Source organism: Gekko japonicus, unplaced genomic scaffold, assembly GCF_001447785.1.
Source record: "Gekko japonicus isolate JY-2015 unplaced genomic scaffold, Gekko_japonicus_V1.1 scaffold361, whole genome shotgun sequence".
Classification (NCBI taxonomy): domain Eukaryota; kingdom Metazoa; phylum Chordata; class Lepidosauria; order Squamata; family Gekkonidae; genus Gekko; species Gekko japonicus.
Window position 1 is genome coordinate 180,721 of NW_015174852.1, and position 13,694 is coordinate 194,414.

General features: G+C 43.4%; 1 protein-coding gene across 9 annotated transcripts in view; it reads right to left on the reverse strand.

Annotated features, from left to right (window-relative positions):
- Positions 1–13,694, reverse strand: part of MEF2A (myocyte enhancer factor 2A) — a 93,862-nt gene that overhangs the window by 65,003 nt on the left and 15,165 nt on the right. For all 9 annotated transcript variants that reach the window (XM_015424561.1, XM_015424559.1, XM_015424557.1 and 6 more), the window contains exon 2: positions 11,915–12,118. In XM_015424561.1, the coding sequence (XP_015280047.1) occupies positions 11,915–12,118 (204 nt within the window). The remainder of the gene's footprint in view (positions 1–11,914; positions 12,119–13,694) is intronic.

Here is a 13,694-nt window from a genome sequence, read left to right on the forward strand (position 1 = left end):
GATCTGATCAGTTGCCTAACAGAACTGTTTTCTGGCAAAGCAGGTGAGTCGCATACAGTGATTAGAAAGATTTACGTATTACCTGCCAAAGCTCCTTGATCAGTGGGCAGTGCAAGAAGTCACCTACTTGGCCACAGTTTTCCCAACATTTTAACCTGTACCTTTACATCATGTTGCTATCAGCCTCCTGTGCTGATTATCCAAGAGACTGTCTTGTGGCTGAAGCAGCTTGATAACCATAGCAACTAAGAGGCTCTCCATCAGGGCTCAAGCATCTAGTCTCAAGATTGTACTCGTACCCTAAAACAGGAAACATCTCAGCCACAATAGCTGATCTAATGTTGTGAACCAGACAGAAAGAAGAAAGCGAACAGCACCCAGATCTCTTGAGCAGAGATTTGCTGAGGGAGTGTGCTCATGTGCAATTCTCAAGTCTTTAATTTAGTTCCAAGGAAATTTTCTCAGGGCCATTCTTTCAAATGTTCCTTAGGCAGAATGAGGAGCTGGTCCTCAAGCTTCCACATGCATAGCTAAGACTAGCCTTGACACATTTTCTTGTGTTTTAGGACCAAACCCCAATTTAAGGGCCAGACACACTTTTCAGAGGAGTTTTAATGTATTTAATGACCATATTTTCTAATTAATTGCTACCACAAAACTTATTCTGAAACTCTCCAGTTTCTTGTAGTTTTATTTAAGCTTTTTTTTCTCAAAAACAATTTATTAGGATAACACTTCTTTCTACTAGTATTTTCTCTTAATTAACTTTCATCTAATAACATTAACTTTTCAATAATTGTCAAAGCAAATTAAATTGTCCTTTACATCCAATTTTATTTAAGCTTTGACAGAAGTGTTGTGGCGTATAAATACAGAGTAAACCCTGGTTGTCATCATAACAGCCAAAAGCTAACCTTGAATCCTCACCTAAATTCTACCCAATTTCTCATAATCTCATTAGTGTGCTTTTAAAAGGTTCATTTAATTGACTATTACAGACAATATAGAAAGCATATTATTTGATCTACCACCACTGAATGGTATAAAACTAACATATACACAAGCAACGCTAACTGAATGGTGTAAAACGGAACACTGGACTTACCATGAAGGCTCCTTCTTCTCGAGGCCGAGGAGGACACTCTGATATGCTTGGGTTCCTCTTCCCACAATCCCTGGTGGCCAGAAATTGATCTAGGGAGGGAAAAGTGACTGCCAAGCATAGAGAGAACAGTAGGATTAGTCCACATGCTGTAGGACTTGCCTCCCAAATGCTGCATCAGCTGCTGCAAGTCCATCTTGTAGTACCTGATAAACATTGACACCAACCAAGGCTGAGGTGGTGGTCTTGCAGATATCTGCAATGGATGCATTTGGGCTGAACACTGCTGATGTAGAAGCACTTCTTGTTGGAGGAGCTGTGAACCCCTCTGGGACTTGAAGACCCTGAAATTCATATGCCAAGGAGATGCAGTCCTTTAGCCACCTGCTTAGTGTAGCCTTAGAAACCCTTTTCCCCTTGACTGCTGGATGAAAAGCCACAAAAAGGGAATCTGACTTCTTAAATAGCTTGGTCCTTCTGATATAAATATGAAGTGCTCCATCTCTCCTCAGATTCGGATCTATTTCTCAACTAAGTTGTTAATTTCGCCATTACTGTGTAATATTTTTCCATTCTTCTAAGCTTGGACAAATGTCTGATTCCTATAATTCTAGTCGTTGTCACCATATATTTGAATATCTCTTCCAAAACCTTTGGTAATTTGGTGGGCAATATTCCTAATAGCATGTTCTTACTTCCACAGGGAATTTAACTTTTAATATGTTCTGCATTTTTCCATGTATTTCCTTCCAGTGTCTTTTTTGTTTTTTTACAGGTCCACCGCATATGGTAAAAGGTTCCATCTATATCTTGGCATTTGCAGCATTTTTTTGGTCTATTTTATCAATATCCTTTGGAGTTATAAACTATCTTAAGAACATTTTATGTCAGTTTTCTCTTTTAAATGCCTGGCTGGCTGTGAACTTAATTTCTTTTCCCCATAACTGTTTCCATTAGTACATTGGTATTTGCTCTCTGAAATTCTGCATCCATGTAATCATACTTTTTCTTCACTTTTTCTTCTGTTTCTAATTGAAGTAATAACTTGTATATCCATCATAATAAATGATCTTTTGGTTTTGTAATCAAATGTTCAAACTCAGTCATATCTCTTAAAATTCCACCTGCCGTACTGATACTTCTTTAATCTTGAAGCTGATTGGTGATATAACAACAACTTTTGAATATTAATTCCTTTATCTCTAATATCTTGGCCTGGCGTCACTTTTGTTGTTGCCACCGCTTTCCTCCCTTACTGGAGGCTGTTGCTCGGGCTGAGCTGTAGTACTGTTGGCTCTGAAGTTAGGCCTGGATTTGGTCAATGACTGCCGCTTGGAGTATGATCTAAATTGTGAAAGCGTTCTGTAGGAACGAAAGGGCTGTGAACCATAATTTTCCTGCCATCTGTCCTCCCTTTTATAGGTGAACGGCATGACCTTCTTTTTGTCCTTGGTCTCAATTAAGATGTCCTCTAGGCTATCCTCAAATGGCTTGCCACCCAGGAAAGGCCAAGATGCCACATGAGACTTAGAAAGGGGGTCCACGTTCCAGGACTTGGACCAGAGGTGTCTTCTGGCTACCACTGCGAAAGCCATGGTCATTGCTGAGAACCTGAACGTGTCCAGGCTAGCATCAGACACGAAGGCTGCTGCTCTCTCCAAATTGTGCATGTAACTTAAATCTGGGTGTTCTTGGGACAATTTACGAAGACTGAGGAACTAATATGGTCCCAGGTGTACAATATAGGCTTGTTGATATTTAGCAATTTGGCATTTATAGTTTGTATGCATTTGTATTTTTTGTATTACAATTGTATTTTTTAGATGGTTATGTATGACTTGACAAGTAATGTGTTGTATAGTATGGGAGGATGTAATTCTGTTAAGGTTCCTTTAACATATTGTTGTAAGTATGTGACAGGACCAAACCCATGCAAACATTATGTGTGTCTTGGAGTATAATAGTGGGTATACTGGAATGGTCTGTCAAGGCACTCCGCATCATGAACTAAGTCACGCCTGATGAAACGTCTGTTTTAAGAATGTGTGAGTATGGTAATAGAAAAATAGGTTTTTATGTAGGACAGCTTTGTTATGGAGCAATTGAAATTGATCATGTTTGTATATTCCCTCAAGATTTATAGTAGAAAAACCAGGAGATTTGTATATGATTTGTCAAACTGTGGTATGAATGAAATTAGACAAGCATAGGTATGGTATGAAAACATTTATAGGAAATGTTTTTAATGGATCCTTTTCTTGTGTGATTTGAATGTGTTGATATATGTATCGTTGTATATATGTGTAGGAATTTTTCTGATGAAGAGGCGCAACGAAGAGTCATTCCGGAGGTTTTCGTCAGGATTCACTTGTATTTTGATAGAAGTTCACCTTCACCTGAAACTTACCATTCTTTTGTGTATCAGAATCTGCTTTAATATTGTTGTATGTTATAATACACTTTGATACGCTCAAGCGCTTTGTTCTATCAGTCTGTGCTTCGTTTGTTTGATCATCAGAGAAGTGACAGCAGAAGCTTTAATGGAGAAGGCAATGACCTCATGGGCTCTGCAGAGAGCTCAGTCATTTCTTCGATCATCGGGATCTTTAAGGGTGCCCCCTCTCTCTTTTGGAAGAGCCAGCCCGGTGCTAAGCTAGCCACAGCAGCATCTACCACTGGAACTTTCAGTAAGCTGATTACCTTAGGAGGAAACAAGTACATACTTTTAGCCTGTCCAGAATGTAAACAATTATTGGTAGGATCTAACCATTCCACTTTTATCTCAGTTTTTAAAAAGGAAGGAAAGGGAAAAGTTGAACCCAACTCTCTAACCCTAGAGAAAACCTCAGGGGCCCCTTTATCGTCGTCATCATTACCCTGTTCCTCCTTCGGGAGCAGTGGTGTAGGGGAACGGTGGCACAGTGGGTATATCCCACTGTCTTAACATCCGAACTGTGTTAGTTCGAGCCCCGCGCTGGTGTGAGCAGCCAGCTTGTTGTCCCCAGCTCATCGTCCACCCAGCGATTCGAAAGCTTCGGCGAGTAGATAAAATGGGAACCACACCTTAGAGAGGGTGGGCACGCCAATCTCCCTTGTGGGAGGGTGTTAGCTGACGGTCGGGACTTCCTGGTCGAGGTCGGAAAAAGGCCCACCGTGCAGTGACAGCATGTGCAATTAAAAATGAATATATGTTGTCCTCCCTATCCCCTTTGAACATTGTTAGTCCCCTGTCTAATGTGTAACTGTACATCGCTTTGAGCCCACTGGGGAAAGCAATTAATATATTGAAAGTACTATTATTATTATTATTATTATTATTATTATTATTATTATTATTATTATTATTATTATTATTATTATTATTGGGGATTTTTACCTTGGGGCCAGAAAGCCGTAGGACAGACAGCCGGAAGCTCCTGGTGAGAAAAAAGGCAGCGAGTTGGCTTGCTCCGTCGAGGGACTTCATATCCTCAGATAACTGGCCTTCCTCTTTATCCAGAATCCTCACATCCTAAGGGGGAATCCCTGTCTTCAGATCTGTAGCCTGAGAAATTTGAATAATTGCTCCTAATGTGAAGGTGCTTTTATAGGCAGCCTTTGTTGGCCAAGAGGAGCCTGGTGTTTTTCTGTGTCTAGATGCCTTGAAGTAGCTAATTTTTTAAAGATGTTTGGGGGGGGAGCCTCGCACTGTCTTTTCCAGGAGGATAAAGAAGCTCTTTTTTCTTCTTCTCTGACTGGAGACAAACTGTTCTAGCCAGTCCTGAGAGCCTGGTGGGACAACAAAGGGCTCTCCCCCCTCCTGACTCCCCTCCCCCTCGGTGGGGAGCTATTATCTTCCTTCAACTCACTGCTTGGATGCCTGGAAGGCCACAGAAGGCTGTGGTGATACATGCTGTCCTGGCTGATCAGTAGAGGGCACAGCTTTGGTGCCAAAAATCGAGCCTGCCTCTTCATGATCCAAGCCAGGAGATTTGCAGGCTGTGGCTCTCTCCAGGAGTTCTGCCATGGCGGGACAGCTGGGCAAGTGGGTTTTCAGGGATTTCCTACTCTGCTGCCCGGGGATCACCTCCCCCAGCTCTCCCTCGGAGGAAGTCCCACGGTTGGAGACCTCAGCTGCAGGTGTCGCCATGACTGAAGCAGCGGGCAAAAGGCAAACAGCCTCGAGGAAGACGAGGCCAGAAGAACAAAATTTGGTTTTTAAACAAAGGGAGAGGGACACAGAAAGGCACACATATGGGAAGAGAAAAACAAAGTGCAACCAAAGGAGCTCCTTAAAGGAAAATCTCAGGAGCTCTCTAAATCCATTGCTCTCTCAGGCAGGAAAAAGACTTGAGGGTGGGCTCTTCCCCCGGAGATGAAAGTGCAATCAATTTCCTGTCTCCGGGGATTGTGGGAAGAGGAACCCAAGCATATCAGTGTCCTCCTCCCCTCAAGAGAGAGAGAACCAGCATATAAGCAAGCAACTTCACACACATGTGTTGTTATAGCATGCTGCGGAACATATTCTGAGGTGAAATGATATAACAAGCTTTGTACTTTTACTGTGGGTCTCAGAAATACATGACAATAATACAGAAAATGCTAGGCACCACAATGAAATGTTTAGGCACTATAACCACCTGGTGCATAGGATTTGTCAAGCCCTCAGCTAAGAACTGCATGAGAAAGTAGAACAGAGGTCTTCATGCAGGAAGAAAAGCTCTAGCTGGATGTAAACATAATGGGTTGGGTCCAGACAGTTTTTCACTCCATCTCACCTAATTCCCCTCCTTATTTCATCCCCCATGGCAACCATCCATATGGGCCTTGCAATGACTCAAGAAAGCTCCTACCCTGCCACATATTCTGTTAGTCTTTAAGGTGCTAAAAGACTCTTGTTCTTTTCTGCTTTGGGGGGATCAAAAGGGAGCCCCTTCCTCTGTTTTTCACCAGCAGAAAAGTGGGTTGGATCCAGCCCAATATACAGGCATACACACTGTTGCCATGGACATCTGATTCCCTTTGAGAAACGTGGATGGGCAGGCTGACATTCTGGAATTCCCACAGGATATAAACAGTTTGTGAATAACCAAGATTAGATGATAGCCTTTTGACTTGTGACGTTTGATAGCCAGTGCTCTAAACAGCTGGAGGATTTTAAAATGCAGAGCATTCTTTTCCCAAGAGACATCAAAATGCTTTTTCCTCCATTGTGTCACTAGCAAAGATGCCATTCAGTGTAACGCAAGTCAAACAAGAAGGTAGGTCACATCGCAGACAACCACCTGAACCATGTCACTTTAAATTAATGAGAGGGCTGTACTGACACAGTGTTTGCTTAACAGAAAAGGACAGAACTAGCAGGGAATGACACAACTGCAAAACTCCCGTGCTCTTTTGCTACACTCCAAGAATAACAGAAGGTTGTAAACATAGTTTTGGCAAAATTCTTCTTACAGTGCATTACAAAAATTTAGAGGAAATTGTGAAGAATAATATGATTGTATGGGCTCAGAATTTAGGGCATACTATAAATCTTGAAGATTGGGGGCAGATTTGGGAGAAAAATATTAAAATGACTAATGCTATAACATATAAAGAGAATATGTATAAGATGTTTTATAGATGGTATGTTACACCTGATAAACTGGCTAAGCAAAATATTAACTGTTCTGATAAATGTTTGAAATGTAAGAGTAAAAGGGGTACATTTTACCATATGTGGTGGCTATGCGATGTTACTAAAAAGTTTTGGAAATGGGTCCATAGTTTGATGGAGAAGATACTAAGAGCAAGGATTCCATTTACTCCATTTACTCCCAAACCTTTCACAGTTATTTTCCTTAAAGCTATGGAAAAAAGCATGGCAGCGCATATATGAATATTGTGTAACCCCGGTTGTCATCACCACGACAAAAAGCTGACCTCTGTCCCTAGCCTAATCTCCCCCCAGCTTCTCATAACTTAATTCTTATTTTTAAAAACCTGAGTTTAATTGAATATTGTAGCCAGAATAGAAAGCAACTGTTTAAGAAATGAGTTCATTCACCACCACCAAATGGTGTGAAGTTACAATGACAAGAACCTCATGCACGTGCATTTCTGTGTCACACAGCATCTGAAATGACAACTACGCTTTGCACTTCCACCAAGGACTTCCAAGAGAGAGTTCAATAAAATAACTGGTGAAAATACCAGGTGCCACAATGAAATTTCTAGGTGCCATGATAGGGATTTGGTGAGCCCTACATTAGACCCTCTCTCTTCTCTCTCCTACGGAAACTAAGGCTGAGCTCGTGTAACTGGAATTGCTGCATATTCTTCTGCTGCTTGTCCACTCTCTTCCCTCCGCTAGTCTCCTCTATTTCAGTCTTTAGATTGTGAGGTCCCGGGGGAACCCTTAAAGTCCCGTAGAGTACCATAGTTGCTGTCTGTGCTATGAAAACAATAAATGCTTGTCATCCTGGAAGCCAAAAGACTGCAAGGAATAGAGTAGCTTCCCAGTAATCCAGAGCTGGCTGGATGCATGTCTCTGGCAAGACAGACCGAGTAGAGCTGGGGAGCTCTGCTTAGCATGACACAAGCGCCTGTTGTGTTGTGTTTGAACAAAAATATAAACTACAGATAAGCTTTTGGCTGGTTGCCAACAGCAAGTAAGCACTTCCTCCTTTTGGCTGGGCAGAGAACCTCTGGTTAATTTTAAGATGGCTCATCTTCCCACCCCCCCCCCTTTATTCCGTTGATACTCTGCAAATGATGAACATGCCTATGTGGGCAAGCTGACCAGTATAACGGCGAGTGACTTGGTAACTTTTGTAGACTAACTTGAATTAGTAGAGCGAGCTGTGATCTTTTGTGTTCCCTTCTTGAAAACATCCCAAATATCTTGAAAATATCCCAAATATGCGCTGCCATGCTTTTTTCCATAGCTTTAAGGAAAATAACTGTGAAAGGTTTGGGATTAGGCTTTGTGGTAGTAATAACTAGAAAATATGGTTATTAAAATGAGCCTGCCTGTGCAGGCAAGGCGGGATATAAATTGAAATTAATAAATAATAAATAAAATATAAAACCCTGAAGTCTAAAAAATGCCTGGCTTCTAAAGCCAACGAAAATTTGTCAAGGCCTGGAAAAAACTGCTGAACTGCAGAGAACACTGCCTTTTCCACGCCTTATCCAAGGCTGTTGCAGCTGCCAAATACCCTTGCATGATGAATACTGCACTGCACGGCTTCTCAGTGATGTCACAGCAATGAAGGTTACTGCCGTGCCAGTGTGCAGACCCAAGTCTGCCCCCCATTTGGTGGCGCAGTGCCACTAGCTGTGAAATGCAACTACACAATTACAGAAAATAAGGCTGTACCGAAGGTCAAATGAAGTGTTGCAACTGACTTCAGGTTTACACCCTCTCTCTGTAAGTTGCTGGAACAGCCACTCAAGGCATGCTAATTGCCTGAATGTTTTTAAAGGTTTCTCAAGCAAAACGTCTAGTACAAAAAGCATTTAGCAGTACTCACGGAATCCCAGAGTTGGAAGGGGCCATACAGGCCATCTAGCCCAACTCCCTGCCCAATGCAGGTTCAGTCTAGAGCATCCCTGACAAGTGTTTGTCCAGCCGCTGCTTAAAGACTGCCAGTTAGGGGGAACTCACCACCTCCCTAGGCAGCTGATTTCACTGTTGTTCTAGATTCCACAGAGCAGACACTGGACTGATCGAACAACAAAACAGTAACTAAGAACACTTGCAGCCCACCCACAGCAGGCAACCTCCAGCCCCCTCTCTCACACAATGGAGCAGTGGGAGGGGAAAAAATGAGGAGGGGAATCAACAGCACACATGCCATGACATCACTTCCAGGTGAGCAGAAAGAAGTGATGTCACAGCATCTGTGACAATCTAGGAATTTACCCAATTCAGGACCACGGTGATATCATTTCGTGGCACATGAAAATGACATCACAATGTCAGCAACACTCCCCCTGCCCATGTGCTAAACCCTCAGATGCTCGCAGGTTGCCAAGTCCAGGGTTGGAAACCCACACAAAGACAAAAATTCATTTCTAATGGCCTTTCTACACCCCTCAAACGATAGTTTATTAAGATATTTTTATTGAAGTTTCCAAAAGCAAATCCAACATACAAATATTCCTACAATTCACAACAGATGAGCATACAGCCTTTCCTTCCAAACTCTATATACAAACCAACATTCCTAACCCTTCACGCTCAATTTCCAATTATAGAATTTTCTCCAGTTTTCTTCGAAAAAAGATTCATCTTTCCCCTTTAATATACATGATATTTTATCCATTTCAGCGACTTCAAATAGTTTTTGTGTAACCTCTATCCTATCAGGGATTTTTTCCCTTTTCCAATACTTGGCAAATAATATTCTGGCGGCCGTTATACAGTGCAACAACAAATTTTTCTTGACTTTTCCATATATCTCTGGAACCATATTGAGTAGAAACAGCTCTGGTTTAAGAGGAATTGGAACTTTCATAATTTCTTTTAACATTTTACCTATCATCTTCCAATACTCCTTTGCTCTACTACATGCCCACCACATATGGAAGTACGTGCCTACATTCTGTCTACATTTCCAACATACATAAGAGGTTGTCTTGGAGAACTTTGCTAGTCTAGCTGGGTAGATGTACCATCTAAGAGCCACTTTGTAGATGTACACCCCTCAGACAATAGTTGAATAATACATTAGAAGCTGTAATTTACAAAGAATTAACAGAAATTAATGATGAACATGGCTTGGCTACACAACTTTTACCTAGCCATAGCCACGTACACTCCTTAAAACCAAAAACTCCGGTCCATATTTGTGTGGCAAAGGGAACAGAAGGTAGGCAGAGACCATGCCCTGTAGTACATCAACAGTCATTGTATGACTTTAATTCCAGCAAATTAAAAGACAAGTCCAGTGGCAGTGGCACCTTAAAAATGAATAAAATGTATGCCAGCATAAGCTTTCATGAGTCAGAGTGCATTACATGAAGTGAGCTCTGACTCACGAAAGCTCATGTCAGAAAAAAAACCTGTTAAGTCTTCTAGGCCACTGGACTTCTGTTTTATCCTGCAACAGGTAAACAAGAGGTTACAGCTGCTCTATGGCTGTACAAAAGCTTTATAATGCAGAAACAAATCTTCAACAGAAAAGTGGGACATCTCTATGCATCCTCACAGTATTTACATAGTATTCCACGAGGTCTGCCAGCTCAACAGGGAGAAATGCCAGCAGATGAGCAATTATACAGAATGTTAGCTAAGAGGAGCCGTCCCACCCATCCTCACCTCAAAAAACCACTTGCTTCTTGCCTAAAAAGACACCACCCCAGAGCTGTAGAATCATTTTCAGGGCCAGAACTCAACTGACAGATCAGTTACGCAACTCAGTTTCATTTAACACGGACAGATTTTCTTATAAAAGTGATTATTTTTAAAAGTCTGAATCAAAACAGCAATGGACGGATTGAATAATAACCCATTTATGACGAGGGCTGCAAATTATTTACATGAATACCGAAGGGGGGGGACCCTGGTCTTAAACAGAAGCCTCTGACTCTTTGAGATTGAGACCAGGATACCGTTTAAAGAATCTCTAAAACAATTCATAAACTGGACCTTGTATTAAGTTCACAAAATATCCTGCTCAGCTAGTAACAATGAAATACACAGAGTCATGGCTGGCTAAAACCCTATGGAAGTCCTAAACACTTTATGCCTCCTTTGCAGAGGTCATTTCGGGGGGATCGCGGGGGATCGCAGTTCCCCCGGGTGAGGTATGGGGGGCGGGGCACATGATGAAGCCCCGCCCCCTGCTTCCGGCCGCCCCGCTTCCGGCCCTCATTCAGCCAGAAGGAGGCAGGAGAAGAGGGAGGGTAAGTTGCTTCCTCCCTGCCTCTCCCCACCCCTGCCTGCCTGGGGCCAGGGAGGGCCTTTGCGGGGCTTTCTTGCACTCCCACTGGCCTTGCAGGTCCACCGCCGGGCCCCTCATGGGGCTTCCTTGCACTCCCACTGGCCTTGCAGGTCCACCGCCGGGCCCCTCCTGGGGTTTGGCAGTGGAGCTGCAAGGCCGCCACCGGCGGCCGGGACCGTTGGGGGCGGGATGTGTGGCCTTATGACACACTTCCGGTGATGTCAGGGGGTGTGGCCTTATGACACACTTCCGGTGATGTCAAGGGGTGTGGCATATGCTAATGAGTTATGCTAATGAGTTCCCCTAGCTCTTTTTCTACGAAACGACCCCTGCTCCTTTGATACAAGGAGCACACACTAGTCAGAACAAGTGTATGAACTGCAAAAGAGAGTATTGGTAGGGCTAGAAATGCGAATCCACAGACATGTGATTCAACATTCTTCCATAAAAGAGAGAACACACACCAGGAACTCCATGGTGACAAAGGTTCAAGTAATATTGAACCAGTAGGCTGAATAGCCCAGACTAGCCCCATTTTGTCAGAGCTTGGGCTGGCCACACTCAGTACTTGGATGGGAGACCACCAAGAAAGATGGCGGCAGCTATGCAGAGGAAGGCAATGGCAAACCACCTCTTATCTCTTGCCTTGAAAACCTCGTGGTCCTGGGGTCACCATGAGTCAGCTGCAATTTGACAGCACACAATTTTTATTAGTTCTTAAAATCCCATGATAACCTCACCCTGACAAAAAGATCCAATTACATTTCGTCCTTATCTGAGCAGTTCGGATAAATAATCAGTGTACAATTCAATTAATTCCCAGGACATTGCTTAATATTCAATCAGACACGGTGGCTTTCCCCAAACTAAAGCAGGTATGAAATTAATTCAGTCGTGTTACCTCAACAATGTCCGAGTTGGTTCTGCTCTCGTGAGGCTCGTTGTATTCCGTGTATTTGAGAAGAACTTTGTCCATATCTGTGCTGGCGTACTGAAAGAGTTTGTTAGAACTGTTAAAAATGATGAGTGCTATTTCACAGTCACAGAGCACGCTCAGTTCGTAGGCTTTCTTCATTAATCCAAACTTCCTTTTCGTAAAGGTCACCTACACAAGAGAGAAAACAGAAGGGTGGTTTTTTTTTTAAGGAAAGCACACAGAACACTTGGCACAGCAATACATAATAGTCAGTGCAGGGTCTCTACAAATGGAGCATCATCAAAATAGCAAACTTTTAACAAAGGAGTCCTTGACATGGATAGCCCAGGCTAGCCCGAGCTGCGGTGGCTCAAGTGGTTAAGACGCTGAACTGCAGGCTGTGGAAGGTCAGTAGTGCAGCAGTTCGAGACCCGAGTTGCCGCATGACGGAGTGAGCTCCCGTCTCTAGTTCCAGCTCCTGCCAACCTAGCAGTTCGAAAGCAAGACATTGCAAGTAGATAAATAGGTACCACTTCGGTGGGAAGGTAACAGCGTTCCGTCCACCTTGGTGTTTAGTCATGCCGGCCACATGACCATGGAAACGTCTTCGGACAGCGCTGGCTCTTCGGCTTTGAAACGGAGATGAGCACCGCAACCCTAGAGTCGGACTCGACTGGCTTTCGAGCGAGGGAACCTTTACCTTTACCTTACAGAAACTAAACAGGGTCAGCCCTGCTCAGTACTTGGATAGAAGACTACCGAGGAAGTCCAGGGTTCCTATGCAGGGGCAGGTAATGGCAAGCCACCTCTGTGTTTCTTGCCTTGAAAAACCATGAGGGATCATCACAAATACAGGAGAGCAGAGTAGGTTTAAACTGTATTTCTCTTCATAAAATGGGTTTTGACATAAATACACCAAGAATTTACTGATCTTGAGTAGATTTGCTACAGTCCCTCGTTGATATGTTTCAGGGAAGTGAAGGTTTGGGAAACCTGTACATGAATGCAGGCAAAGGCTAATTTAATCTATTTACTACATTTTTATCTCACCATTCGTCCAAGGAGCTCAAGGTAGCTTATATCTATCTCCCTCTATATATCCTCACAATCCAGTGAAGAAATGTAATCAGAGAATGACCGGCCAAAGGTCACCCAGCAATCGACATGGCACAAGGTGGATCTGAACCCGAATCTCCCAGATCCTAGTGCGACACTCTAACCTAGAGGTGTCAAACATATGGCCCGTGGGCTGGATCTGGCCCCCACAGGGCTTGTATCTGGCCTGTGAGCGACTGGGTCTCATCTGCTTCCTTCTTCCTCTCTCCTGCTTCCTTCTGCATCACAGCCAATGTCCCCTCTAAGCTATGGAGTCTTGTGAGCAAAAATTCTACTTTGTGAGCTACTGGCATTAAAGTTGTGAGCAAGTGATTTGGCTACTGTATAAATTAGTTTGCTCTGGTGCCATCCTTCCTGAGCTAAGACAAAAATGTGTGAGCTGGAGGCTAAAAAAACTGACTCACACTAACTCAGCTCAGAGGGAACACTGATCACAGCTTGCTTTGCCAGGCTCTCTCAATCGCACAGGAGCTACAGAGCAAAGCCTCTCTTCCCTCCATTGGCTGAGGCTCCTCCCCTCTCCTCCTCCCTTGGGAGAGGGAGGGAATGCGTGAGAGATTGGTAATGCCAGGCTCTCTTAATCGCACAATAGAGCTACTAAGCCAAGCCTCTCTTCCCTTCCCCTCCTCATCCCCCAGGGGGAGGGAAA